Source organism: Lichenostomus cassidix, chromosome 3, assembly GCF_008360975.1.
Source record: "Lichenostomus cassidix isolate B80296 chromosome 3, HeHo_3.0, whole genome shotgun sequence".
NCBI lineage: Eukaryota > Metazoa > Chordata > Aves > Passeriformes > Meliphagidae > Lichenostomus > Lichenostomus cassidix.
In genome coordinates, this window is record NC_139483.1 from 21,413,214 (window position 1) to 21,440,629 (window position 27,416).

At 37.2% G+C, this 27,416-nt stretch overlaps 1 protein-coding gene across 1 annotated transcript in view; it reads right to left on the reverse strand.

Moving 5' to 3' along the window:
* PPP2R5A (protein phosphatase 2 regulatory subunit B'alpha) overlaps nucleotides 1-27,416 on the reverse strand; it is a 41,864-nt gene that overhangs the window by 5,153 nt on the left and 9,295 nt on the right. The window contains exons 2-9 of the mRNA XM_085054859.1: nucleotides 18,750-18,946; nucleotides 13,600-13,701; nucleotides 9,308-9,400; nucleotides 7,238-7,368; nucleotides 6,978-7,037; nucleotides 5,665-5,773; nucleotides 3,247-3,300; nucleotides 100-150 (exon numbers count right to left, since the gene is read on the reverse strand). Coding sequence (XP_084910985.1) covers nucleotides 100-150; nucleotides 3,247-3,300; nucleotides 5,665-5,773; nucleotides 6,978-7,037; nucleotides 7,238-7,368; nucleotides 9,308-9,400; nucleotides 13,600-13,701; nucleotides 18,750-18,946 — 797 coding nt within the window. The remainder of the gene's footprint in view (nucleotides 1-99; nucleotides 151-3,246; nucleotides 3,301-5,664; nucleotides 5,774-6,977; nucleotides 7,038-7,237; nucleotides 7,369-9,307; nucleotides 9,401-13,599; nucleotides 13,702-18,749; nucleotides 18,947-27,416) is intronic.

Here is a 27,416-nt window from a genome sequence, read left to right on the forward strand (position 1 = left end):
GCAAGATCTCTTGAAGTGTACAGCAGAGGGAAAGTTTGTGAACCTGGTCCACAAGATTTTACATCACAGCAGACACCAGAAATGAGACACAAAACCAACCTCTTTCTGACTGCATGTTTTTGGCCAAAATTTGAGCAGTCCTCTGATTACCTGTATGAAAAATACAAACAAGTTAAAGCTGAAGTTTCTACTACATACTTAGTAAGATAAAGTACTAGTTTGCTTTTCCTTATCCAGGGGTTCAATGAAAACTGAATAAACACTCATTTAAATGTCTGTCTTGTTTAGGTTATCAGAATAACTTAGACCCTTATCACTTTGTTATGTCTGTGATTATCTGTTCACACTCTGCTCCCACCCCAGTACTTACATTAACTGACAGGATGCTGATCACATCAAAGCATCCCAAAGTGAAGTTAACTCCCCTGTAGCTAAATTTCACTGAATATTTTTTGTCTTCTACTCATCCATACTTTGGGGAGCACCTGCCTTGGCATCAAAGGTTTGAAGCCTGAGAGGAAACAATATATGCTGACAGAGCTCTGCAGAGGAGCCTTGGCCTCCAACTGTTCCTCTTCTCTGCTACAATTTGACATGTTAGACTGGAAACTAAAGTAATAAAGATGTGAACTTACAGAGAAAATGTATTCTGGTATCTACATTTGAAACTACCTTACACAAGACTGGAAAAAAAACCCTTTGGGAAAATTAATTGGAAAGTACAGCCCCCAAGAGGAATGGAGGGAATACAGCAAAGAAAGGCTGGAGGCATTTTTCCTAGAAATAAACATCTCACATGGCATCTAAATTACAAAATGAATGCTGGCTTAAAAAAAGAAAAAAACAAGCTGTAACTATTTTCCAGAAGCAGAAGCATTCTCAGAGCCTTATAAACTTTGAATTCTGAGGAAAAGGTCTCTATTTTTATGATACAGCAGCACCTAATTGATCATATCCAAAGGGAAAACTTAATTATTTTAATACCTTCCACATTTGCTTTTTGTCATGTTTTTTTCCTTCAGCTTTCCAGCTGGCTGCTTTATTCACAGCTACATATACTATCAAAAGTGGCTTTCCAGAGAAAAAGTTAGTATGACTAAAGTGCACTTTCCAGCACATGTTACTGCAAGAATTTTTGAATATACTTTGCTAGAGAGACCCATATTCTCAACTTGATAAAGAAGTAACATGCTCTGAGTATAACACTGCACATCTCAACAAGATACCTATTCCTTACCCCTCCTTGCTGGAGTGTCAGTTTCCAGCTTGACTATGCTTTTATACTAAAAAGCTGATACATGCACATTTATGTTCATGGACTGCTGCTCTTACTACACAAGATTAATATTCTTCCCTGAGCTACAAGATTCCCATAAAGTGGCTTACAACCATAGGCACCTGCTGGAAAACTCAATTCATGTGCAAGGACTGCACGTTCACCCTGATTTCCTCCATGTAAAGGCCATTGCACTCAGCAGGGTTAGGTAACAAACTCTTCTTGTCAGCTCTGCAAACATCAGGACTGACCTGAGGCAGACTACCATAGCTACAAGAGCTCGGATTGAATGTCCTCCAAATTGACCCTGAGTGACAATTCCTGCCAGAAAAATAACAGTAAGGTATGTGTGAAGACAGCCTTCTGATGGAGTTCTTAAAATATTACTCAACCTAAAGCCAAGAAAAATTTCCAGTGCTATCTCATCAGCTGCCCCAAATTTTAACATTTACTTTTCAAGCTTTTCAGAAAGTTTCTCAAAGCTTCACTTCTTATCTTATTAATTCCTTTATAAAGCAACTTTTACCATACACCCAGAGTAGCAACCAAAGCAAACACAGGCAGTGACTCTGAAGTGAATTATTTTATCTTCTCCAGTCTGAATTCACGTTTAACTGATTCAGAAGCAACAACTCTACAGACCTCAGTCCAGACAAGCCCCAGAACTGCACTATGGCACTACTGTAAAGCCCTGCCTTCTTCACATCAGTTTGGGCTTGGATCCTGCTCCACACTTCCACAAATTTGTGTCAGCAAGTTCTGACTTTGTCACATTGTCACTTCATTCAATCCTGCAGGTTTTTATGTAACACTACACATTTTCTGCTCCCATGTCAACTTTAATTGTCAGAACGCCTGGGTTGTTTTCTCAGTTCACTTAAGGAATAAGGGCTACACAATTCCTTTCTCCTTGCCCTATCCCACAAAGTAGGCTTTTTGACCAGTGTAGCTGGGAACCTTGCAGCACAGGGGGGAAGAAGATGCTTCAAGCACACAAAGCAAATTTACAGATACCCTCCCCTCCACCACAGAGAGCTGATGAGGAACATCAGTGCTGAGGTGCTGTGCTGAAAACAAGCTTCCACTGAAAGACCACTCAGTGAAGATCAATGCTGTTTTCCCAAAGTTATTAATATTTTTTGCTTTATAGAAAAAAAAATTTGATCTTGCATAAGCTCTTCATTTTTCCATTACAAAAGGGGTAAAGTATTTAAATATCCCTAATGGAGAGATTCCTGATTGTCCAACTAAACCCAGTTTCTGTTCTAACTGGCCTGACATCAGCCTGTGTCCTCATGAGCTGCTGCACTGCCCTGAGCCTCTGTTCTTCTCTATGGACCCTGCCAAAGCCTGTGCATGCAGCAATGCAAACCATTTTCAGCTGAGCTGTCAATATGTATCACGGGAAATTCAGTCTGGCAAAAGCCAGAGATGCCTGAAGCACCTGAGTTCTGACTGCCAAGAGGCACCCCAAGGAACTGAAGAGGCAGGACAGAAACACCACATTTGGAATTTCAGAGTTCTTTCTGTCTAAAAGAAAGAAAGCAAGTGGTTTTGATCTTTTCAACTTTTATTTTGGGATTGTTTATTCCCTAAAATATTTCAACTTCATGCAGTGGCTAAGCACAAGCAATCAGTACCAAAAACATTGCAACTTTAGTTTTTATGAGGAGAGAATACAGTCATTACATGCCTTCTCATATGGGGAGCTTGCATGATATCAGCAGCTCCAGTTCTAGTTAAATCTGTGTTCTATTTGCCACAGGTTAAGCAGTAAGTGCCCTTTCAAACCGAGAATTTTCTCTACTGTTCCAGACTTAATTTTTTCTCCCCCCGCAAAAAAATCCCACCTATGGATCTTTAATCAGGATAACACACACAGACAGCATTGCTGTACAGTTCTAACAGGTTACACTGAAATATTTAATTGAAATAAAAAATAGAAAGACATTCAACTGAAAAACACTTACAGGCTCTGTTAAAGTTGTATCTTTTTCCAGGAACTGTACAACACAATAGGCGAGCTAGAATGTAAGTCATATGGGTATTTAGTTCAAGCAGACACTGTTTAGACATTGCAGCATTACTAAGTATCACAACTTCTAATGGAAGCACTTCAGATCATGGGGGGAAACCCAACCCAAGACACCCCTACACAGCCATTTCATATTAGTCCAAACTAAACAGAACAGCAATTAAAGCAGCAAGATATACAGGCCTGCTCTAGCTTAAAAAAACTTCCTGCACACCAAAAATCATCTTTTCAACCTAGAAAATTATTTTTAAGCTTGGCAGATATTTCCCTGAGATCCCATATCCAGACAGATTTTCCTTAGTATTAACTTCTGTATTAACATTACAAAGCTATCACTTTCGAACATTTATGTTGGGGTAAAAAGAAAGCCATACTTCCAGTAAAAAAACAAGTTTTAACATAGATTTGACTGAGCACACATTGCACATTGCTCAGGTACCAGACATCTACAGCACACAACATTCAGTGGTAAGATTACAAGTGAAAGAATTTTAAGATATTCCAAGGCCACAAGAGATCAGGCAGCTGCTGTCCAGCTGAGTGTCCTGTCCCAGTACAGCAATGGCCAACAAGTGCCTGTGGAAAGGTGGAAGAAGTGCAGAAGATTAAGTCACCAGCACTGCTCTCCCAGCTCCTAGTGCTTCCTGTGCAGGGGCTGCTCAGGCCAAGGTGTGATATTTAATGTTGTATAATTAGTTATTAGTTTAGTTACTTAGCACATAGGTGAGTAAGTAAGCAACCATCCCATGCAGAAACCATACCATAATCCTATTACTGAACTGGTTACAATCCTAAATTCCATCAAGACTGATTTTAAAAAGTCACAGTATTTCACAATATAAGGCAAAGACAAAAATTACGTAATAGGCATTACATTTCAATATTCAGGATACTTGAATTTAAGCACTCCCTTTCCTTTTTTTTTTTAATCTGTTATGCCAAAGCAGATAATTACAAGGCTGTAATTGCAACAGGTCTAATTTATTTCTTTTGCCCTTAGGCTACTGATACACTTATACAGATTCAAAAAATAATAAATGTCACACATTAATCTCATAAAATCCCATTATATGTATATATACAGTACAGTAATGCTTTATTGTTCAAAGACATAAAACCTCAAGCTTAATTCATCTCTAAGGCTCAAACTTTTAAGGGCAGGCTATACTTTACTTAGCAACAAAGCAACCAGGCCACTTGGGATTGCAGTGCAGGTTTAACACTGGCTACACTTTCAGGATAAAATGAAACCAGCAACACACAGTGCTGTGTGTGCACCTGGCACTAGTGTTTTATGAAGGGACAGAGGAGTGGTCTGGTCAGCAGGACAAATGCTACTTTCAGGTACAGCTGAGTTAATAGAGCCCTCTCAGTACCCATGAGCTCGATTAAATGTATCCCAGAAAAAAGGGCAGCTTGATGTACTGATCTGTCAGTGGGATCACCTTTGGGAGGTGACTGGGCCCTTTCATTTCACTGACTCATTCCACGGAGCAGCAAGGCTGCAATAAACCACAAAGACAAGTGATTTGATTAATTTTAAGCTTCATGTGAGAATCAGGAATTGAGTCCTTCACTTCATCCTGTTTGTAGGCTATACAGTCATAATGATTTCACTTTAATTAGAAACCCATTTTCTTGTATCTTTAGTCTGTAAGGAGCTGTATTAGTAAGCTAAGTTACAAAGCAAATTTTAATCAGCCACAGCAGAATTACTTCCAAGTCTGCATCAACTGCATTCAATACTTAAAGTGCCATATGTCTGGAAAGGATACAGATTATTCCTCCAATGAAATGCTGAATTGTCTGTGGCAAGTATAAGAATCAAAGTCAGCTGAAGAGCTGCAGCATTCTGACAGTGTGTCATGGATCTACATAATTTCTGGCTGATCCAGAGAGCTACTGTGCATTTCTGCCATTTATAAATGGCAACAACATTCTCATCCCCACCCCATCACTGGTACAGCTTTAGAAAGAAAAAAACCACTTCTGAAATAAGTATCTGGCCATACCCAAGGTTACTTTATACACAGCGTTTAAGTTACACAAAGGAAGTGACGACACCACAAGGTCCTGGGATTCAATGAAGCTTAAATTGTGACAAGACTACAAACAAAACTTCCTACTTCAGCTGATATGTCTTTGACTCACTGGTACATTCTTTCACTTGTAATATATGCCAAATATTATCTCAAAATTAACATTTAGATACAAGATCTGGAAGGTTTGTTTTTAATGAATTTGCAAATATTTTAGAATATTGATATTATAACACATAGTGCTTTAGATTTCATTAGTTTCAAATGTAAAGACAAAAAAACCCCACCACTCTTAAAAATAGGCAAAAGCTTACCTGTGCATGAAACAAAGCTAATCCCTTAGCAGTATGCATGGGAATCAGAACTTTCATAAGGAACTGTTTGTGTTCTGCTTTCAGTGGCAGTGCAAAACCATTGATAATACTGAAAACATGAATAAGCAGGATTTATTTTTATTCAAAAAAATATTTTTTTTCCTAGCAAGTCAAGAATTTCTGTAAGTTCAAGTGAAACACCATTTCTGATTCAGTTTTTAAACCTGATTAATTTGAAGCCATAAAATGCTCTACATGTGCACAACCTTTAAAGTGCTGGTATTAGGAGAATTTAGACTCTTGGTAGGAACACCAGAGAACCACAGCAGAAGCCAAATAATACTCATTAGATGAGCTAAAGTATTTTTATCATGACCTCCATTAAATAAAATCCTCTATAGTAAGTCTAGCTGTCTAATTGTAAATCTTAGACAAATGTATCAGGAAGCTTATCCATTTCACCCACAATCACCAGCAACTTACAGAAAAAAAAGAATAGATGATACAATTTTAACAGTGCAGTTTGAACATTTGTTTTGAGATTGAACAACCTTTCCCTTTAGAAACAATGTTAAAAAGTTGTGTCATTGACTCGGTCGTCTTATATTTAAGAGTTAACAAGCTATAGAACAGGCAAAAGTCCTTCAGGAAAATGTTAGTTTCTTCTGCCCCATGCATTTTAGGCAAATCTGAGAAAATGGTATCCCTTTCACTTTATTTTTCATGAAAATTTGTTCCACAATAGCATTTGTATTTTCAGTTAGACCAGTAATACTTAAACATTTTTTTCTTGTGAAATGTATGACAATTTTGGAAAGGCAGTAAAAAAACTATGAGAGAAAAACTTCAAAGTTAAAAATAAGTTAGTGAAATAACATCCAAAAAAAAAGGTAACTAAAAAGCCCTAGCACTTGCAAGGCTTTCCTGAATAGAATGGAAGGAAAACCAGCCTCCTGAAGATTAAAGCATTTCACTCAGCAAGAGGGCAAAAGTTAACATTCATTTTCTGAATCAAAGAACAACTCATCTATCAGGTAAAAGATAAGCAAGAGTAGATAGCTCTGACAAACAAGGACCCTTGAGAAACGTTTTGCCAGTCATCTCTAAAACTTGCACTGAGAAAAGAATGATTTATTCTTTGTGTTCTAATTTGATATTCATGTGGTAACCCAGACAGTATTAGATTATCAGTGACTGCACTTCATCACTCGTTACTATAATAATTCTCTTCCCCCCTCTTTCCCAAAGCAGAAAAGCTGAAGCAAACATTCACAATAACATTTTATATTTTTTCTGTGTCATATCAAACTTACCTTCCTAATATCTCAAGAAGTTCAGCAACACCATTGAAGTGCTCTGTTTCATATATAAACCTGTTACCAAAAGAGACAACCATCAAAAAGTGACACAGAAGATCAGAGGTTCCAAAGAAACAACCTTTACTAAGCTTCAAATATTTGAAAGCCAGATCACAAACCAAACTCAGGTCTTTTATTTCAAGGATAAATCACTGCAGACCCAGACCATGAAGATAAAATATTCCTTAACCTAGTCACACACACACAGAGCATACCTGAGGAAGATGTTGTTTATCTGTTTCCTGATGAATGCTCTTAAACCGAGGAATTTTCCATAAATTCTATGAAGAACTGTCTTTAGGAAATCACGTTCTCGTGGGTCTTCACTGTCAAAGAGCTCCAACAACTTTAAAAATTAAATTGAAATGTATTACTTTTGAAAGACTTAAGATTTTGTTTTGTTACTACCTGATTTGAATTTCATCTTTCATTTACAAGATTACATTAGAAAAAAATAGAATCAGTCTAACTGTACATTTTTAGATGTTGATAGTACATTTTCAAAATTGTGTTTTTAATAAAGCTGACTTTTTAGTAGACTCATCAGCTTGATTTCTTTAAAGAGCCTGTATACAACAGACACCAAAGTCATTCCAGCAACTATTTAAAAATAAAAATGAAATTGCAAAAATGAGATTATCAAACCATAGGTAAGTAGTTCACACTTGTTCCTCAAGAAATCAGAATGAATAAAATCTGTATCCTATATTTACAATTTCTTAATTAAAATCTTTTACTGGTTATCTCAAAAAGGTACTTGTGTCTTCATGGCTAAGCAAAATCATTCCTATTCAAGAAATTTTACAATTAAGGAGGGGGTCATAGAATAAGCATAAGATATGTAATTATTAACCAATTCCCTATTAATACAGACTAAATGCTGCAATAAGCTAACAAAACCTTCCACACACTTTTTTCTTGTAGAAAGTTTTCCAATGATACAGAAAAGACCATGCTCACTCAAAGACATAAAAAAAACTCCAATCACATTATAGACCACAATTTTGGGGATTTTTTTAAACCCTGCATGTCTAAGCAACAGCATATCAGAAATGTTAGCTGCCTTGAGCAAGTTAGTTACAGCTCAAGCAGTCACCAGAGCCTCCTGCTCAGGTCTGAGCTTAGGTATGTCTGTACCAAGCAGCACAAGGGACTGGAAGCAGCTGTTCAGGAACTTGGTTCAGGCTCATTTCAATTTTATATTTAGCAGGAATTTCTCAGGGTCACTACTCCACGTTTTTTGCCATATATAGCTAGCTGTTGGTTGCATTGTCTTTATCTTGTACTCCAGAGAAAGATCAAGTGAAATGTCAGAACAAACTCTGCAATGCTGCTCTTAAGGACCACAGGTCAATTGGTAAACTGGATACCCACAGCCAGTAGTTCACCAGCAGCTTCAGGCTTAAATTTTGTGTGTAAGCTGGATACAGCTGAGAAGGAGGAAACACTTGTAAACAAGAACAGTAGAACCAAGTAAGTAGAAATTACATGCATTCACTCAAGGTAGGGAGGGAAAGCACCCATCTTGTGGTTTTACTTTTCACTGCTGTATTGTGGTGGCCTGCCAGCACTCACTCTTCAGACACTGAGCAAACAAGTATTTTGACAAACAAAATCTGGCAAATATTTCGACATGGTGACAAAAATCCCCCCTGAATTCACCTTGAACCAAAAATTGTTATGGCATTCTACACCATAATACCTTGAGAAGTTATATTTAATATGAAATCTCACTTCATTTTTCTTGTTCATAGTTGCTTTGCATGCTAAAGCATGACCTTCCTCTGTAATTTCTTATTTGATTTTCCTTTTGTAGTTAATACACAATAGTAAAGAGAATTACACTATCTAGACACAAGTTACAAGGTGTTGAAACACATTTTGTGTACAGTAAGTACTTGAATTTTTACAAGAAAAAGGTTTGCTGTAAGTCTTCCCATGAGAAAACTACAAAAAACCCAAACATAGAAGGACTACAAAAATATAATTAGCACATTGTTGATTTGACTGGAATTAAGCTACAAATCATGGAAAACACAACTTGTGTTCACAAATACTTTGCATTGCCAAGCACTGAGGTTGATATCTGAAAACAAAGTGTTCCTGAAGTTACTAATTACATATAGCCCCCATGGTACGATGTGCTGTTTATTTAGTGTTTGGCAGAAACCACTACTGGAACAACTGAAATTTACCCTGTGTCAACACAAAAGCTTTAACAGTCCATCTGATAAATTAAGCTTGAGAGGTGATCTTTAAATCCCACTTTAAAACTGCCCTCTTACCTGCTGTACAAATCTCTGGTCAATGTATCGCTTTGCAATGCTGGGCTGAAAATCTGGGCTCTCCAGGAACCTCAGGAAAAATTCATACACCAACTGCAAACATGGACATGGAAATTCTCAAGTTAGGAAATACACCATAAGACAGATCTCAGCCCTGTCACCACCAAAGACAGTGGGACTATTCACATGCTTAAAAACTACAAAAGGGAGTCAAAAGCCTAACACATCACTGCTTTACCACAGCCTCTACTGGAATTTACTGACAGAATTACACTAAGTATCCAGAACACTTTGATTCCCAGTAGAGTCGAAGCTTAATAAATAATCTACTGAAAATATTACTAGTGGACAAAAACCAAGTTCTAAATGTTACATTCCTGCCATGTTAAGAATTTATTATGTAGAAATAAGTCACCAAACATTTAGCAGAATTGAGGGTAAAATTAAGTGCTCTAACATTAAATAATTCCTTAAAGAGATAAAGAAAAATCTACTAAGTGTTTCTAAAATTAAGTTTTGACAGCCAACTCCAAAAATGAAAAGTCAATGAATTCACAAAAACTGAAAGGGTTTAGATTAAAGTTAGGCTTCCATATCCTGGAAACTCAATTATAATATCCATTATGGCTTGTAGCATATTGTTTCTACTTACTTTGAGTTCCCATTTGCTACAATCCCACAATGCCCACAGATAAAAAACCTGACAGCTGGGGTAGCAGAAAGTGGCACGAAGAGGCCAGAGCACAAGTACCATATTTTGGGGTTCAAAGTCCAAGACACAAAATACTGTACTTCTGTAACAATGGCAGATTAATAAAACACATAGAAAGCATCACTCAAAGACAGAATTGAGAGGAAAGATGCCTTATGTTTAAAATACATTCAGAGCTGCTTGTATTCTCAATGCCTATGTCAAAACTCCATGTAATTAAACAGCTGATTAGTAATAACACTAAAATGCAATTTAGGTACATAATGCCATCACTGACTGGGCTTCTAAATAAAACCCATGCAGAGCTGTGCTCATACTCACAGGCATGAATTCCAACTATTACCACTCTGAGTACTTAACTAAACTGAGAGCCAACACCTGAGTAATTCACAATTATAATTAGGAACCTTACTTGAGAGAAATGCATGACAGTAAGTACTTTTATGCAGAACATCTGAACTGACAGTTACTTATGCATAGCCTCAAGGAGGATGTGCTGTATCTGCAAAGCAGAAGCTCAGAAACACAAGCTACCCTTCACTTTCTCCCCTTCTGACAGACTGCAACAAGAGCTTTTCATATCAGCAGTTTACATGGAGTAGCAGAATTGTCAGGGTTGGGAGCAACCTTGGGAAATCATCTAGTCAAGGCAGGGTCACCTAAGGGAGGTGACAGAGGAACAGGTGGGGTTTGAATGTCTCCAGAGAGAGAGATTCCATGACCTTCTTGGGCAGCCTCTTCAGTGCTCTGCCACCCTCAATCTAAAGAAGTTCTTCCTCATCTTGTGTTTCAGTGAATGGCCATTACTCCTCCTGTCGCTGGGCACAACTGAGGACAGTTTGGCATCATCCTGATTCTACTGAGCTTTCTCAAACTAGCAACTGGATAAATTCATATAGAAATGGGAAACATACGGCCAGAGGGAGATTATTAACACAGCTCCATAGGGACTCATTTTGGAATTAAATTTAATTCAAGATTTCTGTAATAAATTCCTATATGGAATATTTCTGTCAGTGAAAAAAACAAACAGCCATGTGTGGTAACTACTTAGGCAATGCCACAATATTGGAAGCTACCACCAGAGGGGAAAATATACTTTTTTTTTCCTATGTCATGTAACCAACAAGAAAGGACAAGTTGACCCTGAAGCCCTGGAAGAATAAATACAGGATGAAACTCAATGATTGCAAAGTCACACTTGGAGTTCCAAGAAAAAGCTCTGCTAAGCACTTGCAAGCCCTTAAGCTGAGAAAGGGTTAACCATAAGATGACTAAGATCCATCCTCATAATGAAGCTATGGAAGTGACAGATGAAATCCTAGGATATTCCAGGAAGATACTGACAGCACAGACAGAGATGCACAGTCCTACACGTGCTTGAGGGAATTTATTAAAACCTGAAAGGATTCAGAGAAAGAGCCACTAGAATTGTCACGGGGTAAAACACTTTTTAAGAGTGAAAACTAAGTTGGCATATTTTGATTTTGCTAAAGGACAGGGGAGGAAGGATAATTACAGCTTCTTTCCATAAACAGATACAGCAACTGCAACAGACATCAAGCAGAAGAATTAGGTGAAAAGCACAATGCTGCAACATTTTGTTGCTCTCTGATTCCATCAACTCTGCAACTCCCTAAGCTTCAAAATACAGAGTGGCTTTACTGCCAACCAGCTCAACCCAGTTAGGCTGTTACAAACCATCTTGAGCATTGCTTTAAAGCAACATCTTTCAAGTGGCACTCCAGAGTCTTTTGTTGTGGCTACACACACTGGTAACTTACTAAGCAATTATGTCAACAGATTCAAGCAGGGAAGGGTAGAGATTCAGATTTTTTTTTCCTTCCTCTCCCTGAAAACTGATTACCTGACTGCCAGATAAGGATAGAATTCTGAATTTGTTTGTAATTGATCAAGTACAAACAAATCATAGCCAGCAAAACATCCACACCTTTCCTACTTAAGCAGTCCTTTGGACTATGCCAAAAATAATAGTGTATTTTGCTGGGGAGGAGAATGGTTGTGCATGGCCCTTCTTCCACACGCAAAATCTGACATTTTCAGCAGCTTTGTGCTCCTGAAGGGCAATTAGCAAGTTATCCAACTCAGTCTTCTATGGTCCAGTAGCACATACACTGTAAAAGGACAGTGGAAAACACAACCGTTTCCAGTGTGCTGCAAGGAGCAATCTATTCCAAGGACAGGATAAATAACACATGGAGAAGGGGGAAATCCACAATCAGTGACCAGACAGCCTGGCAAAAACTCCATTAGAAAAAAAGCAAGGAAAAAATCTGAAAATAAAATTTCAAATAATACCACAGGCTACAAATCTCTTTCAATTTCTCTCAGACAAGCCTAAGGCACAAGTGGACTGATCACAAAATCCACAGGTCTTCTTCTATGAACAAGACTAGAGTTTAATTATGACCTAAAGTGAACTAAGCTAACATTTGGAAGTTTTACCTGTGAGACACAGGGGCATTCAGAAGTCAGATGGTGCTGCTACTGACTACAAAAGACATTTGCTTAGCCCTTGCACCCTCCCACCCAATAAAATCAAGCCTCTCATCTAGTCCAGCTATAGCCATTTCTCCTATGAATTAAAATCAGCCACATATAAGAAAACAATTTTCACAGCCTTTAAACATGCAGAGTTATTTTTTCTGATAACTTAATCTTGTTTAAGTCTCAAAGACTACGCTGAAGACATACTTTTCATATCCAGTATTAGATGCCCAGTTTTTAAATAAGAGCATTTGTTGATGCATTAGAACTGTAATATTATAGAGGCAGAGTAGCATTTTAGCTCTCAAGAGGGAAGAGAAAATGGCATGCAGATGTGCAGCAGCTTTTAATCTTCTACCCACACTAGGAGTTGCTACTTCACTTTCCTTTAACAGATAAATTAAATTCAGCAATGAACTACCCGAGATTTGTACTTGGACAATTACAACTTCTAAGAGTTAACTGAAAAGAAAATTCAGCAGCATTTCCAGTCAATCACATGATTGATACAGCAGTGCTATAAAAATCACGGGATTGGCACAGAAGTGCAACAATGGAATAACCACCCAACTGTTACCAAACAACGCTGATATTGTAAAGTTTTTTGCATGGAGGGAGGGGAAAGGGTGGGAAGAAAGAGGGGATTTCTATTGGCTCAAAAGACAAATAAAGGCTGTTACTCCATTTTTTGTTATTGTCACAAGAAACTGAACTGTTAATATTAACTTATATTTTACTGAAACCACACTAAAAAGTTGCTCGGTTGCAGAAAACAAACCTCTTAGGTAAAGAACGTAATTTCCTAAAATATGCACAATTTTAAGACATATATACAATTTAACTACAATTTAACAGTGCAATCACTGTTTAAAAATAGTATTTAAGCCATTTAAAAGAGTCACATTCAGCCATATTTATAAATGCTAAAAAAACACCACCTTTTTTCCCCCCTCAAGTATAAAAACTCAATTGGATTATAAAAGCCATTTTTATGTTCGTAACAAGGGCACAACATTACTGAAGTATTATTTCTTGCCTTACAAGAAGGCTTGAAAGTAAAGGAATCCTATACCTGTATGTGGGGCCATGAGGCTTCAAGAGTTGGTTCATCTTCTTCTGGATCAAAATCTGGGTTGTCACTAGGTGGAAGTGTTCTGAAAATATTAGAACTAATCTGCAAGCAAAAAAAAATTGTATCACTGTTTCAGCTTCCACAGATCATATGCGGTAAGGTACTGCATTTATCCTAAAATCAAACAAAACAAAATCACCCCAAAAAAGTAACATAATAAATCACTTCATTTTTTTCAAAACTGCAAAACACAAACAGCCAAATGTCTGTAACAGGTCAGTGAAAATGAGAAAGTAACTTTTGTCTCAAGTGCTTTACAAGCTTGCAGCTAGACGTGGTCATATTCAGAAATTTTCTCTGAAACTAAGGCAGTTAAAAAAATCACCTTGCCTATATAAAAAATAATTTTTAACTATGTGACAATTTTTCACTATGTGCTGTTTTTATGTAAGACCACAAATAAAATATATCTAATCAATTATGATTTAAAGAGAGCTCTCTCCACATGTAAGGCAGACAAAACTTTTCTTATTCTAAAGTTCTTCACTTTACTTGATTTCAAGGTATTTGTTTACATTTTTCACTTTTTCACTTTTGAAAATTTCAAGATATTTCAAGGTTTTGGGAAATTAGAAATACATAACCATTCTAACTTTTCCATTTCACATAGTAGCTATTTTTTCTCATACAGTCACATCAAATCAATTTCAAAAGGACAAGCTTAAAAAGATTTCTTCAGGGATTTTTGAAGTATATTAAAAGTCTGGATAGAAGACCATTCAGATGTCACAGGAAAAATGTCATCTCTTGCACCAGATATAACATACTGGATTTAAATCTCTAACATGAACAAAGGAGAACATGAAGTTCATTTTGCTTCTGCATTTTCTACCATTCCTTCAGGAACAAGTTTAACCTAACTTTACCAACCACCTTTCAAACTCTTTTAGTCTTTTTGATCAAATCTGTTTCAAGTGGCTGCTTATCACCCAAGCCTACTAAACACAAAACAAACTGACTGTAGAAAATCCTCCTGCACATATTCCATGGAGTCTTCGAGGTGTTTGCAGAATCTCGCAAAAGGACTTTAGAAAGATCCTGAAGTCACCCAGCTGGCTCTGCACAGAAAAATCAACTGCCTTGTTAAACAAGATGCACAGCTATTGCACAAAATGACTTTTCATTTCCTCCTCTGCCCTTCATTCTGTGTCCTGTCACTGTATCCTGTTGGGACATGGCAAAGCTGTGGCACTGCTGTCCTGGATCAGAAGGGCAATGCAGCTCTGTGTGGATGGGCACTACAGCTGTCTCCAAGCTTAATGCACAGGAAAAAACAAAAGAAAAACCCAAACCAAACAAAACCAACCAACCAACAAACAAAACCTCCTCCATGAAAAACAGTACAGTTTTCCTTTAATGTTGTAAACACTGGGGATTCCAAAGCACAAGAACAAAAGGCTGGGTGGGAGAGGAGGGGGAAATAGGAGTCAGAGAACAATTATTTGAGTCAAGCCCAAAACCCAACATATTACAATCTTGGTTCTCTTATCTGCTTCATCTGCTCTAATTAGGTACTCAACCAAAACCTCCAGCATAAGAATCATCTCCTACAGAGAATGGTTCTACCTCTGCTTGCAAGTGTTCTGGTAACATCTCTTGAAAATGCTTCTTTTTCTTTCTAGGTGCATCTTGCTGAACTGAGCTTGTCAGACCTTTAGCACAGAACCTGAGAGTACTGAATATGGTTCATGCCCAAAACAAAGGTACTAAATACACTTCTGTAGCAGAAACAATTAGCGAGCCTTGCAGTCAGGCCTTTGGAAAACCAGTTGTAAGATTTTTCAGAATATTCAGTATTTCCACTAACATTACTCATCTCCCAAGAATATACAAAACTTAGAAAAAAACCTTGCACCCTTTTTATGTACTAGCCTGTCTCCCTGAAAAAATGGTTAATTTACTTTATTATGTTTGCAATACTTTCGAAAATTCTTCTCAATATCCTTTCATATTATTTAAAACTTTCTTTTTCTTTCGTAAGTGGTGTCTTACCCAAAACTGTTATTTCAGAAACACAAATCATAAAATATTTCTAAAGCTGGATAGATTTCCAGATAAATCCAGTGTCAGCCTTCTAAATTAAATCTCAAAGTTTTCAAAAAATGACATCAGAAAATGTGCCAGTTAATATACTGAGATACAACAATTACATTTTACTAAAACAAAAAAAGAAAAAAAAGGTCCCCTATTGTCTGTACACTTCTCCAGGATCTAAACATTTGAAAGATACTAGGTTCAATTCCAATTTCTGAGTGTGCAGACTGAGGATACCTGATTTATTTTAAATTCTGAATTCACAACTCATTTAGCCTGTTAGGACAATCTCATTACACTGAATTTTTATATGCTGCTGGGTAACGAGAGGAGGTTGATATGCACCAGGAGACAAAGGAGTTATGTGCACTGAAGAGACATTTCTGTTATGCTCCCCAAAACTGATAAAAGGTAGAGCTTTCTAACTAAGTTTTAAAACTTAAAATATTCACAATGCCAAACCCTAATTTGCTGTTAGCTTGAGAGTACTTTTAATGGAGAATTTCCAGAGATGACCCAGAACGGAGGTGTACTGACTGCTGTGCTACACCTTCAAAACTATTTGTACACAAAACTCTTCAGCTGAAGGAAAACCAGGCTGCCCAGGGCACCAAAAAGATAATCTACAGCATGTCCTGCACATCTGTTTCAATGAAGACTTTTTTGTAATGATGTTATTTCATCCTCAGTGTCTTGAAATGACAATTGGTATCATTTCAAGCTCCATATGTCTGGATCCAAGCAGAGCAGAGACAACCACAGGAGCCATTACTGTGTGGTGCTGGCCCAGCAGCTATTCTGAAACAGAAACCAGTGAATGCCAGAGACCTGCTCACCTGCACAGACCTTGCCTCTGCACTGGTCAGAAAGAACACTTTATTTCCCCTCCTGCTGTCTCTAAGGGATTGTTGACTTAGCCTCCTCATGGCTTAGGCAACTCCAGGGAAACCTGTTTGTAACCTGAGGCTCTTTCCTCTGCAAGCTGGAGGAAAGGTGTCCCAGGCCTAGGGAAAGACAAGGGGCTTTGGAAAGAAACTGTCTCTCCTTCTGCCACTGATGCCACTCTGGCTTTTTTCTGGGAATTTTTTACTTTGCCTATCCCCTACTACCAGGTGGATTTCATTAAGGCCATTTCTATTTTTTCATCCCAAAAAATTAATCCTTCAAACTCTGCAATAAAACTCAAATGTTTTTTCCTTTTAATGTAGGAACACTGAAGAGCCTAAAAACTTAAAACCCAAATAAACCAAAAGTGAAACAGTAACTCTTCAATCTCATACAAATTTTGCTACCAAGAAAGGCCTCGTGCCTGACACAGGTGTTATTTGGAGGGAGAGAGAGACCCATGCAGATTTTTTTCTGAAAGCTGGTACGTCGTCCTAATTCACAGGAAAGGCCTCTTCTGCTGCCAGTTGCCAGGGAGATTAGAAATACTATTCAAGCTTGGAGGGATCTTTTGTCTCAAGCTCTCAAAAAGCTCTCACTGAGCATTTAAAGCTCTCACTGAGCTTCTTCATTTTCTGTCATTTTAGGAGAGAAAAGGAGATGGAAATTTGTTATGGAAGGAAAAACAAGCATCCACAGAATCCAATCATTTGCACAACAACAAAAACCTCAAAAGAACAGCTCAATACAATCTTATCTTCAGAAAAAGGAAACAACTCCAGTATAAAAGAAAACCTCCCTTCTACAAGTACGATGGGCTAGTTAGTATATTCTTTCTTCCAACAAGAGGCTATAGAGGGCACACAGAATAAGAAAATACTGCAAGGATTCAGGCTGCTGCCACCAGAGGCGAGGAAAAAAAAAACCTAAGAAGAAGTGAACATACTTTGTCCATTTTTTTTCTTATGTAAAAAACATTTAGGACAGAAAACCAGGTCTTTTAAAAAACAAAACTATACAAAAAACCCCAGTGTCCCAGATTTTTTGTAAAACTTAATAAGCATCTGCTGAAACAGCCAAAATGATTAAAAGGGTTTCAATAATCCTAGCCCTTCAGTATAATGGCAAAACTTCCATGCTTATTTACATTAAATATCTGATCTTCCCTATCAGCTGCTCGGAAAGAAAACCCCAACCAAACAACAAACAAACCACCAACCAACAAACAAAACAAACTTTAAGAAAAAGCTAGCTCGTACTGTATAGAGAACTACAAAAGTTGCAGGCTGTGTATTTGAACTGTTCTGCTTATGTCCCCGAGAGCTCTTTTCAAGTCAGCATTTAACCCATGTAAACTTAACCAAAGTTTAGAGAACTATTAACATAAATGCATGGGCACTAAAGCCCTTCTTTTCACATTTCTAGTAAAAAAAACAAAAATAACCAAATCAGATTATTCTCACGTGTCCTTCAGTTGCATTCCCCGTACATGAAGTACAGGCAGATCAAAAACATTACTTAAGTAGCATTTGAAAATGCACATAAACACCTGGGAAAGTCAGCATATAACCACAAATATTTAGTTCATTATTCAACAAGCCATTAGTAGAAATTGCATGGGATAAGTCATCCTGTGGTTTATAACTTCAGCAAACCACTTAGACTACTCTAGCACAGCTAGAGAGCACAGTTCTCCAAGGCTCTCCAGGGCCAAAATAATAACAAACAACCATATAAAGTACTTACAAAGTAGACTTGCTTTCTTATACTGATAAACCTTTCTGCTGTCACTAGAACCTGCAGCAATCACTACCAGAAAAATTTAGCCTAACATTCCAATGCCACTGGTAAATTAAAAAAACAGCGCGGAAATATTGCGATTTTCTGAAAGAGAACAACTTTAAAGCTTACCCAGACTGCAAGTATCTGCAGTGTACCAGTACTTTCATTTTAATTAACCTGAATGCATCATGTTTCAGCTAATAATTAAAACTTGCAAGTTGTTTGTTTTTACAAGCCTTTCTAAGCCAAGTTATCATTAACAAATTATATTACATTATATTGTAAAAGCAGAATAACCAACCACAATTCTGAGTTAAATGTCATCAGAGTCATAAACTGATTAAGATAGTTTATTAAAATTCAAACTATAACAAGAGCATTCTACTTACCATTTTCACTATGTCAGCATAAGCTGATTCAACAATCACTCCACGATTTGTTGAAACATATTCAACCAGTTCATTCAGTGTTGCTCTCTTGATTTCTTTGCTTTTCAGGTCTGAAACAGAGTCCATGAAGTCAAAGAGCACACAACACTGTTGCAACTTTTGACAGAAAAGATCTTGCTGTTCATTGAAGGTGGCATCTAAAAAAGAAAATAAACACCAAACACTTAAGTCTGTAGAAGCAAATACAGAACTTATAAATCTATTTTGTTGACAAGAACTTGCATAGCTATGACTTGGTTTTTTATGGGGAATGGTGTGCTCTATAGTCAGCAAATTAATAAGCAATTTTGTCAAAACTGAAAAGATCTGTTTAAGTATGTTAGAATGGAAAACCCGCCATTCACACCTTTTCATACATGAAAGTGGACAAACACTGAGCAGTAAATATATTTACCAAAAATGAGTTCCTGAGTTAACTTTGAAATACACAGACATTAACAAGTCCCAGCTCTCCCTCACCAGAAGTCATATACAGAAGCAGTACACCATACTAACCTTCCATTCATCCGATTTGTCTCATTCTGTTCCCTAATCCTTTATTATGTAACCTGCTTAAAAGCTGTAAAATCTGCTTTGAAGGAACCTTGTCTTTTTACCCCAATGCAAAATGCTTCACATACTTTTGACATCATATGATCAATGTTTCTCTTAAGAAAAAATTCCAATATTTCAGAAGGATTAATCCTGAATTTTAATGCTTTGGTCTGCATAATTTATTACAATCTTAGTCATATAAGGGTTTTTCAGATTTTTTGGCCTATTAAGACAATGTGTTTGGCTGTGACTTAGCATTTTCATTTTTAGCATTTAGTACCTCTGTAATCTGATAAGCAAAATTCCTCCATTAGCATTTCACATTAATTCCAAAACAGATGGATTATCAAGCACTACACTCTTCAAAAATTTAATACATCCTTAACATGTTGTTCCAAAGTTGCAACAAAAACAGTCATAGTTTTAAATTAAAATTTGGTTTAATGTGCCTTTTGTTCTTGCTTTTAACTTTTTGTAAGGGTTCAAAGCTACTGCAGCAATATAGCATCACGTCATCTATCAAACAGTTGGGATTTCACTTACTCTGATAAAAAAATCGTATTCCCAATTCTATCCCCAAATAAAGAATGCTCTCCCCTAAAGAATTTTCAAGACTTGTCTACAGCCTGACTACATCCCTTAACATAATTAATTCACTGTAGTTTTGCGGTGAGCACTGTTGTTTCATCACAGAAAAAATTATCCAGACAAGAAAAAGGTGACTGCATTGGAACACTGAGTACTGAAAATCTTAAGTCTCACTTTAAAACCTGGACAAATCATGAAATATCTCATGCTTCTCTTTAATATCTTAGAATTATTCTAATCAAGCAAACTTCATTAAGTTTGTACCTTTAAAAGTTCAAAGATTCTCATAATGCCCGTTTCTCAAGTTTCTTACCAAAACACCTTTCATTTAGTGGCTGGAACAACAATAGTTAATTTAATATTCAGTAGTTATCTGATAGAATTGTTGCTTTTCCATAGGCAAAAAGTAATTACTGAAACAGACTGACACGCCTCCACTGTAATCCATACTGCTTGCTCTGCCCTGGAAATTCAGGCACCAGAACACTGTATTGTGTTCCCTTTCCCCACCTGACAGTTATGATCCTATTAGCTGAGCATAACAACTTCAGGGAGCTTTCGAAAGAGCCAGCAATTACTACTCCCTCTGAAGAACAAGTCACACTTTTGAATGTCAATTCTGCAATTTTAACCATTTTCCTTTGAATAAAAACCCTTGCAAGATGCTTATTTTGCTCAGATAACTACGAAGACACGGATTGTTACACTCTGCAAAATAATGAACATCAGCTGTAAAAACATTTGTAAGTTACATAACATTTCAGCTCAGATCTTCTAATATTCTACAGCGGATTGCATGAGTAAGTATTGTATCATAGCAACAAAGCAATAACAGTGACATGCTGAGGAGAAAATCCAAAAAGCCTAATTTAAGGAACCAACACAGGGAGGGCAGCATTTTTCGTCGTTAGCCCCAAGCTGATAGCCAGACTAACACAGGAGCTGAGCCTACTCTTATTTTTCCTCATTACAAACTCAACTATACTCCCAAGTTACAAAGGTCCACAAGCGAGGCACAGCTAATACAGTGTAGTTAGCTGATGATAAAAAAAATTTTAAAAATTAAGTATCACTAAGCAAAATTTACCTAGAAGTTTCAAAAACCAGCAGACAGTACCTGAATACATCTAACCATTGTTCAAACAGACTAAAGACCTAAAGTTAAAAGCCAGTAACTGGAATGAATACAAAATAATTAAATCATTTATTACCCTCCCTAGAACACCAAATAAATTCCTGTATTAGCCATTTTTAGTTAGAGACTAGAGTGACAGCAGATCTCTCCCCTGCCATGCATCAGCAGTCCATTTCATTAGCAACCTGATCTCTCTCAATTGGACATGTTTCCTCAAATGAAAAGCCTGCCCATTAATCTGTTTTGTTACAATTAAAACATTTGAAATAAAACCAAAGAAGTATCATCTTCTCAGCATACATCCTTTTTTTCATACTTAAAGGGGAAACAATTATTTTATCAATTTACTATTTTAGTCATCTGAAAGAGATGTGTGCACCCATGGCAAAAAACATAAGGTAACAAGAAAGCCAGTTCTGTTCTATCAGCAAAACCTGTCTCCATGTGCTCAATCCCTGCTTGACACTTGCACATTTGTCCCAGGAATGTTATGAAAGGTACCATGGGAACCACCAAGTGATTGGGGAAAATTTGTCACAGAGTGTTCTTAACTTTTCAAAGCCTTGCCTTTAACTATGGCAGCACAGTGAAAGGTTGATAATTTTATACCACAACAAAATTGTATCACAATAGTTTATTCTAGTTCTAGGAATAGAATAAACTGTGCCACCATAATTGCATAAACACTGGAGCTTTTAGCTTTAGTAGTTGAACAACCCATGGCATGATTTTTAAACCAGTTTCAATTGAATATTCTATGAAGATTTACATCATAAGTGTGCAGCTCAAGACAATTGTTAGTCTTCAAATAGCCTAAATACCATAGAAGATAATTTAGGTTCAAAGGAGACAGTAGATGCCTCAATGAAATAATCCTGAATCAAGCATGATGATGGGAAATCCCGAAGACAAAACCTTAACATCTAGCACCAAAAGAATTACTGCAAATTATTATTCACTTTAATCATGACTCTTCCTTGCCTCTGGTCATTTCTGTGATAGATAGTGAAGTGTTTGTACCTGATTAAAATTCTTAATTTGATTGTTGCACTTCATAATACTTAAATTCTCCATAGACTACTGCTACTGTTTACAAACTCCCCTCATTACAGGCAGTAGCCACAATATTAAAGGATAAAAAATAGTAAGCAATTGGACTTGGAAGTTTTAAAACATTGAAAATGCATGATTGTACAGATTTCTTTCTAACTTGAATGTTTTCAGATTTATAAGGTCATCAATGCAAACCTAAGCATGGAATATTAAGTTAAGAGACTAATCTTTCTAAGGAAGGGCCAAGCAAAATATGGAAAGGGAAAGTTCTCAAAAGCCACCTCACTGGTATGTAACTGGAGACACAAACACACTGTAACAATGTCTTCCCTACAATATATTTATCCCTCATGTTTATGAGCCTTCCTCCTGAAGGGAAAAGAAAAATAATTCTCCTTTCTCAACACAATTGTTTACCCAAGACCTTCACTACAAAGCCAGAGAACCTAACATAATCCTTGATTCATCAGCAGAAACCAGACTCAAAAACCACAAAACTCCTTCAACTGCACAAATGGCAAGTTCAAAATTCAGTTTCCCTGCCAATACAAAACAACCCCCCCTCAAACATTTGCAACAATTTTCCTTTTTTTTTTTTTCCCTAAGTCTCTCTAATTAAATATTTCTACTTTTTCCTGAAAGAGCTACCCCAGGAAGATGCAGAAGCCAGAGAAACAACTAAGGAATTTTTGTCTGACAGCATCTTAAAGCAGTTCGTTCACAGCCCTTTCCAGTACTTAGAGAACAATGATATTAAGGAATAAAGCACCATATATCTCCTTATAACTTAGTGACAATTCTACACTTCTACATAATTCCCTGACAAAAGGAATACATGAAAAGGATCATGTCATCATTATGTTGCATTCCACAGCGCAAAGTTTAGGATTTAGTCTCTGCTGCCTGGTTACATTTACTGCACTGTATTCAGCTATACTCAGTGGTGGAGGGATCTGCTAGAGCAGCACGAAGCCTTAACACTGACATGGAGAGAGGAGCATGTGGACTGTGAGACACCAAATCTCTGGGTTTGCTTTTGGGGCTGTTAACTTACCAAGGTGAAGGAATCAACATTATTGTACAGACTACTCCTTTCAGAGATCCCATTAGCATGAAAAGGAGTTAGTGTGACAAACTCTGTCCCACCTACATAAAACAAGCACAGGGAGTCCTATCTGACCTAAATTTAATATTTGGTTTTGTCCTGGAGAGCTCTTGTGTACAACATTGCTGTGATCCCTCCCAGCATCTGAGTGCCAGTGCTGATGTTACAGGCATGGCAAAGCATTGCTGAGATGCAGTTTTGATGCAGTTGATATTACAACAGGACACAGAGTGTTTCCAGGTTCTTCAAAGTCTTCATCTGCAGCCTGACAGCAGCAAAGTAGTTGGCTGACAAAGAGATTGAGAGAGGTCTCTCTCCCTGCTATCCCCTTTCCCATTTACTCCTCCCTTCCCCTTCTGTGTTCCAGTCACATCCATCCATCAGCACCAGCTCTGGAACTTGTCAGGCTCTTCCTAAGCTGCTTTAACTCAATAACATGGTCATATTAGTGAGGTTAAATGGCTTCTGCAGGGGCCTGATGTGCATCAGCTCTGGCACAGGATTAGAGATGGGAGCAGAAGCTCTCTGCAGCGAGCTGCTAAGTTAGTTTACCATCTCCTCTGTAACCACATCATCCAAATATGAGATTATGTGTAGGTAGGATTTTTCAGTTAAGTTAGATACTTTTTAGGAATAACAGATTTTGGATATTTTGTTTGTTGTGGAATTTCACTGGTTGGGGGGGGAGGGTCAGGTTGTTTTGTTTTAAATAACTTAAGGATCCTTTTTAAAGAAAAAATGTAGCCCCTGTATACTTGGCTACACTGGTAGTGTACAACATTCCCCAGTAACTCCATACACCCATAAGAGAAGTTCCCACAATTCCAGCTTTTGGTAGCTCAACAGCCCAACTGAAAGTGATGAGCTCTGAGCAGCACTGCAGGCATCCAAGGAACTTTTCATCAATATTTCCAGGTTTTCCACATAAAATTTGTCACCCTAAGGAATTAGTATTATTTTTTCAGTAGACCAGGTTTGTAGGTTTTCCCTCTGCCCCCTCCAATCAGAGCTCAACAGGATGTAATTTCAAATTCCCTGTTACCCCAAAATCTATAGCTGTTGCTAGGACGCTGGAAGGGGCTGAGTAAATGTTTCTGCATATTGTCAGTAAACAACTGACTTTCCAGGACAGATAAGGGAGTCAGATAGGATGACATCATGTATCTTAAAAGTTAACCAGCTCCTTATTCAATAGTAAGTTTGTTCACTAGAGGAGGAGGTTTGGAAGGCAATGAAGTAAAAGGGCATTTTAAATCATTATTGAAAAGAAATTTATAATACCTATAGGAGATTTTAAAAAAACAACAAACCAACAAGAAAACAAGACAAAAAAACCACCAAAACCACACAAAACACACACAAAACAAAAGGACTTGGTACAGAACTGCCAAGTTGGTCAGTCCTGTCTAGGACCCATATGCTCATACTAATGTTTAACCTCTTCATTTCAGAAATCAGGACTGCAAAGGGACAATCAAGATAACAAGCTGAGCTTCTCCTGTACTTCCATTTTTAAGTAAACTATTCTGCAGTCTTGCACACTGTGGAACCCTCCACATGGTAAATCTCCATTTCCTTTTGAAATAGCTAAAAAATCAGAAACTTTGCTCATTGGAATACTCTGAATTTAAGATTGTGATACATACGAGGGAAGCGGAAAAAAAGGAAATCACATAGTCCACATATTAGAAGTAAAACTGTATGAAAATAACGATCAACAATTTCTTTTATTCACATACAGCACTGTGGTTTAGAGAGTTAGTCACAAGTCTAAGTTACAGATAATTTGTAAGTCATTTAGTAAAAGTCACGGCTGGAAAGCTGTCTCCCACCCAGTAAGATATTGTTTCTTCAGAGTCTCTGCTGCTGCTCCACGAGGCCAGCAGTTGACCTCAACAAATCAGTCCAGAGAATCTGAAAAGCCCACGCTGATCTAACAACATCTGTCACAAATTCTGTGACATGGCTTCTTGCAATGATAATAAACTGCAAGTGTCTTATCTAGATTGTTTCTACCATCTTCCAGGCTTTCTTATAACCTCATATAGTTAAGAGTCTCCAGCTACTACCATGTTAAATCCCTTGATTTTAATTAAGATTTGAGTTAACTACGACACTTTAGAGAATAAGAAACTACCCCAATGAAACGCTTTCATACTAATAGCCCTATTTCCTACTGTTTAATTACAGAGGACAACAAGCAGTTGGATGCAAGAAGTAATACAAATTATCATCTTGGTCCTTAAAACGTTAGACTAGTAACTGGGCCTGCCACAATTCACCTTATTTCAAACATACTTACTTAAAAAAGGAAACTTAAAGCACCATTGATTTTTAAACAAATTTATACTCACAACGCATAGCAATCACTGGAACAGTAACAAAAAACACCCTTAAGTCACCCTTAACAAAATGTACAAGTTTAACAATACAAAGGTTATCTGAAGAGCATGCCAGCAGTTCAGAATCTAGCTGAAATTCAGTTCCATGCATGTTCCATGCAACAACAACAAAGAAAAGCAGGGAAAAAAATTGTCCAATGGACTGACACAGTTGAATCAATGTTGATTTTAAAAGTAGTGAGTTGAGCAACTTGCACATGGCTAACCATATGAGGTTTTGTTCAGAGTGACACTGAATTTATTAGAAAAGGCAAAGAAGTTTCACTTCTTACACAGTTCAAATGTTATGTTCACAAAAAACAGTAACCCCTACTCCTCTTATACTTGAAACAAACTTCCTGTAAGTCAACCATTATGCTCTGCTACTCTATTTGCTGTCTTCATTTAAAACCCATAAAGCAGTTTCACTGGCTGATCATATGGCAGGGTGAGCCTTTTTTGAACATACCCAGAGGCTCTAAAAAATTAATCTAAAATAGGAACCTGCCTCTTTAAGGAACATGCCTCTAAATTTAAGGTTGATAAATCCTATTGCAGGATTCATACACACAGCCAGGTCATTCAGTTGGGAAAAGGGGATAGTAATTAATTTCTTGAATGGGAAATTGTTTCCCAGAAGATGTGAATAGGAGATAAATAGCAACCTTTAACTTAAAATTATAGAAATCAATATAAAGGCCGAAGAATTAAAACTGCTTTCCCAAACAGAAAAGACAATTCCTCATTAACTTTTTAAACACTGAAATGCAACAAAGGTTTTTATTATGGTAAGGCAAAGATGGTTTCACGAAGTCTTCCACCAAGCGGGCAAATAAAGGTAAGGTAAAGCCCTGAGTATGTAAAAAGGTCCTCTCTTTAAAGTCTAACTGAGGCTACACTGTGTGAGCCACAAGGTGAAAGCCCTCAGAGAGGCTGCACGCAGCAACTTGTTACTCCAGATAACTCCTGTGCCGGGAAAATGAACCACCAGCAAAACCCAAGAGACTACAGAACTGGAAGGACACTACAGACCAAGCTTCTGAGAAAGAAAAGTTTCTGAAAAGATCAGAAGGGATAACTGCTACGATGCTCCCTGTTCCCAAAATATGAACTTATTTACATTTTTCCACAAATGGAAGCACTTGTCCTTAAAGAAATACTATTTCTCCAAGGGTAACAGTTCAACAAAATTTTGGATTTTCACAAATAGTTTTGAAGATGCAATAAACCCCTTGAGGATGTGACAAGGCGGACTCAAGGAAGCATTTCACATCTGCTCTGCTAAGAATTAAAAGAATAATCTGAGCAATTCTGCTCCCTATCTTGCCCCTCAACAGCTGCAGTGCTCTGCACAAATTTTACCAGGGCATGCAGACAGCCAAAAAGCAGATGACAAAGTTGTGTGCCACAAGGCTCAGTAAAAATTTCAGCTTAATAGTCATTATCCAGGACTGCATTAAAAACATTTTCAATTCATAAGAACCTGAACACTTCGCTTGACCAAAAGCAATTGATTTGCACCTTGTAAGACTAAAAGGACAGCAACTGTATTTACAATCGGAGTAAGTTTCCTTTACCTTAAGTCAACTGCAAAACTCTTGTCTGACTGACATTACAGTAGTTTACAATTACTGAGTGATAATTATGAAGTATGCCATAAGTGGATCTGGTGTGTGATATTATTAACAGATTAAAAATCTATCAACTTGTATTCTTCCTCCATCCTTTCTTCAACTTATTCAAAGTATAAAATTAATTTTGAGTAAGATGAAGTTGCTCCAGTTTGACATCACAGGAGAACATGCAAGCCA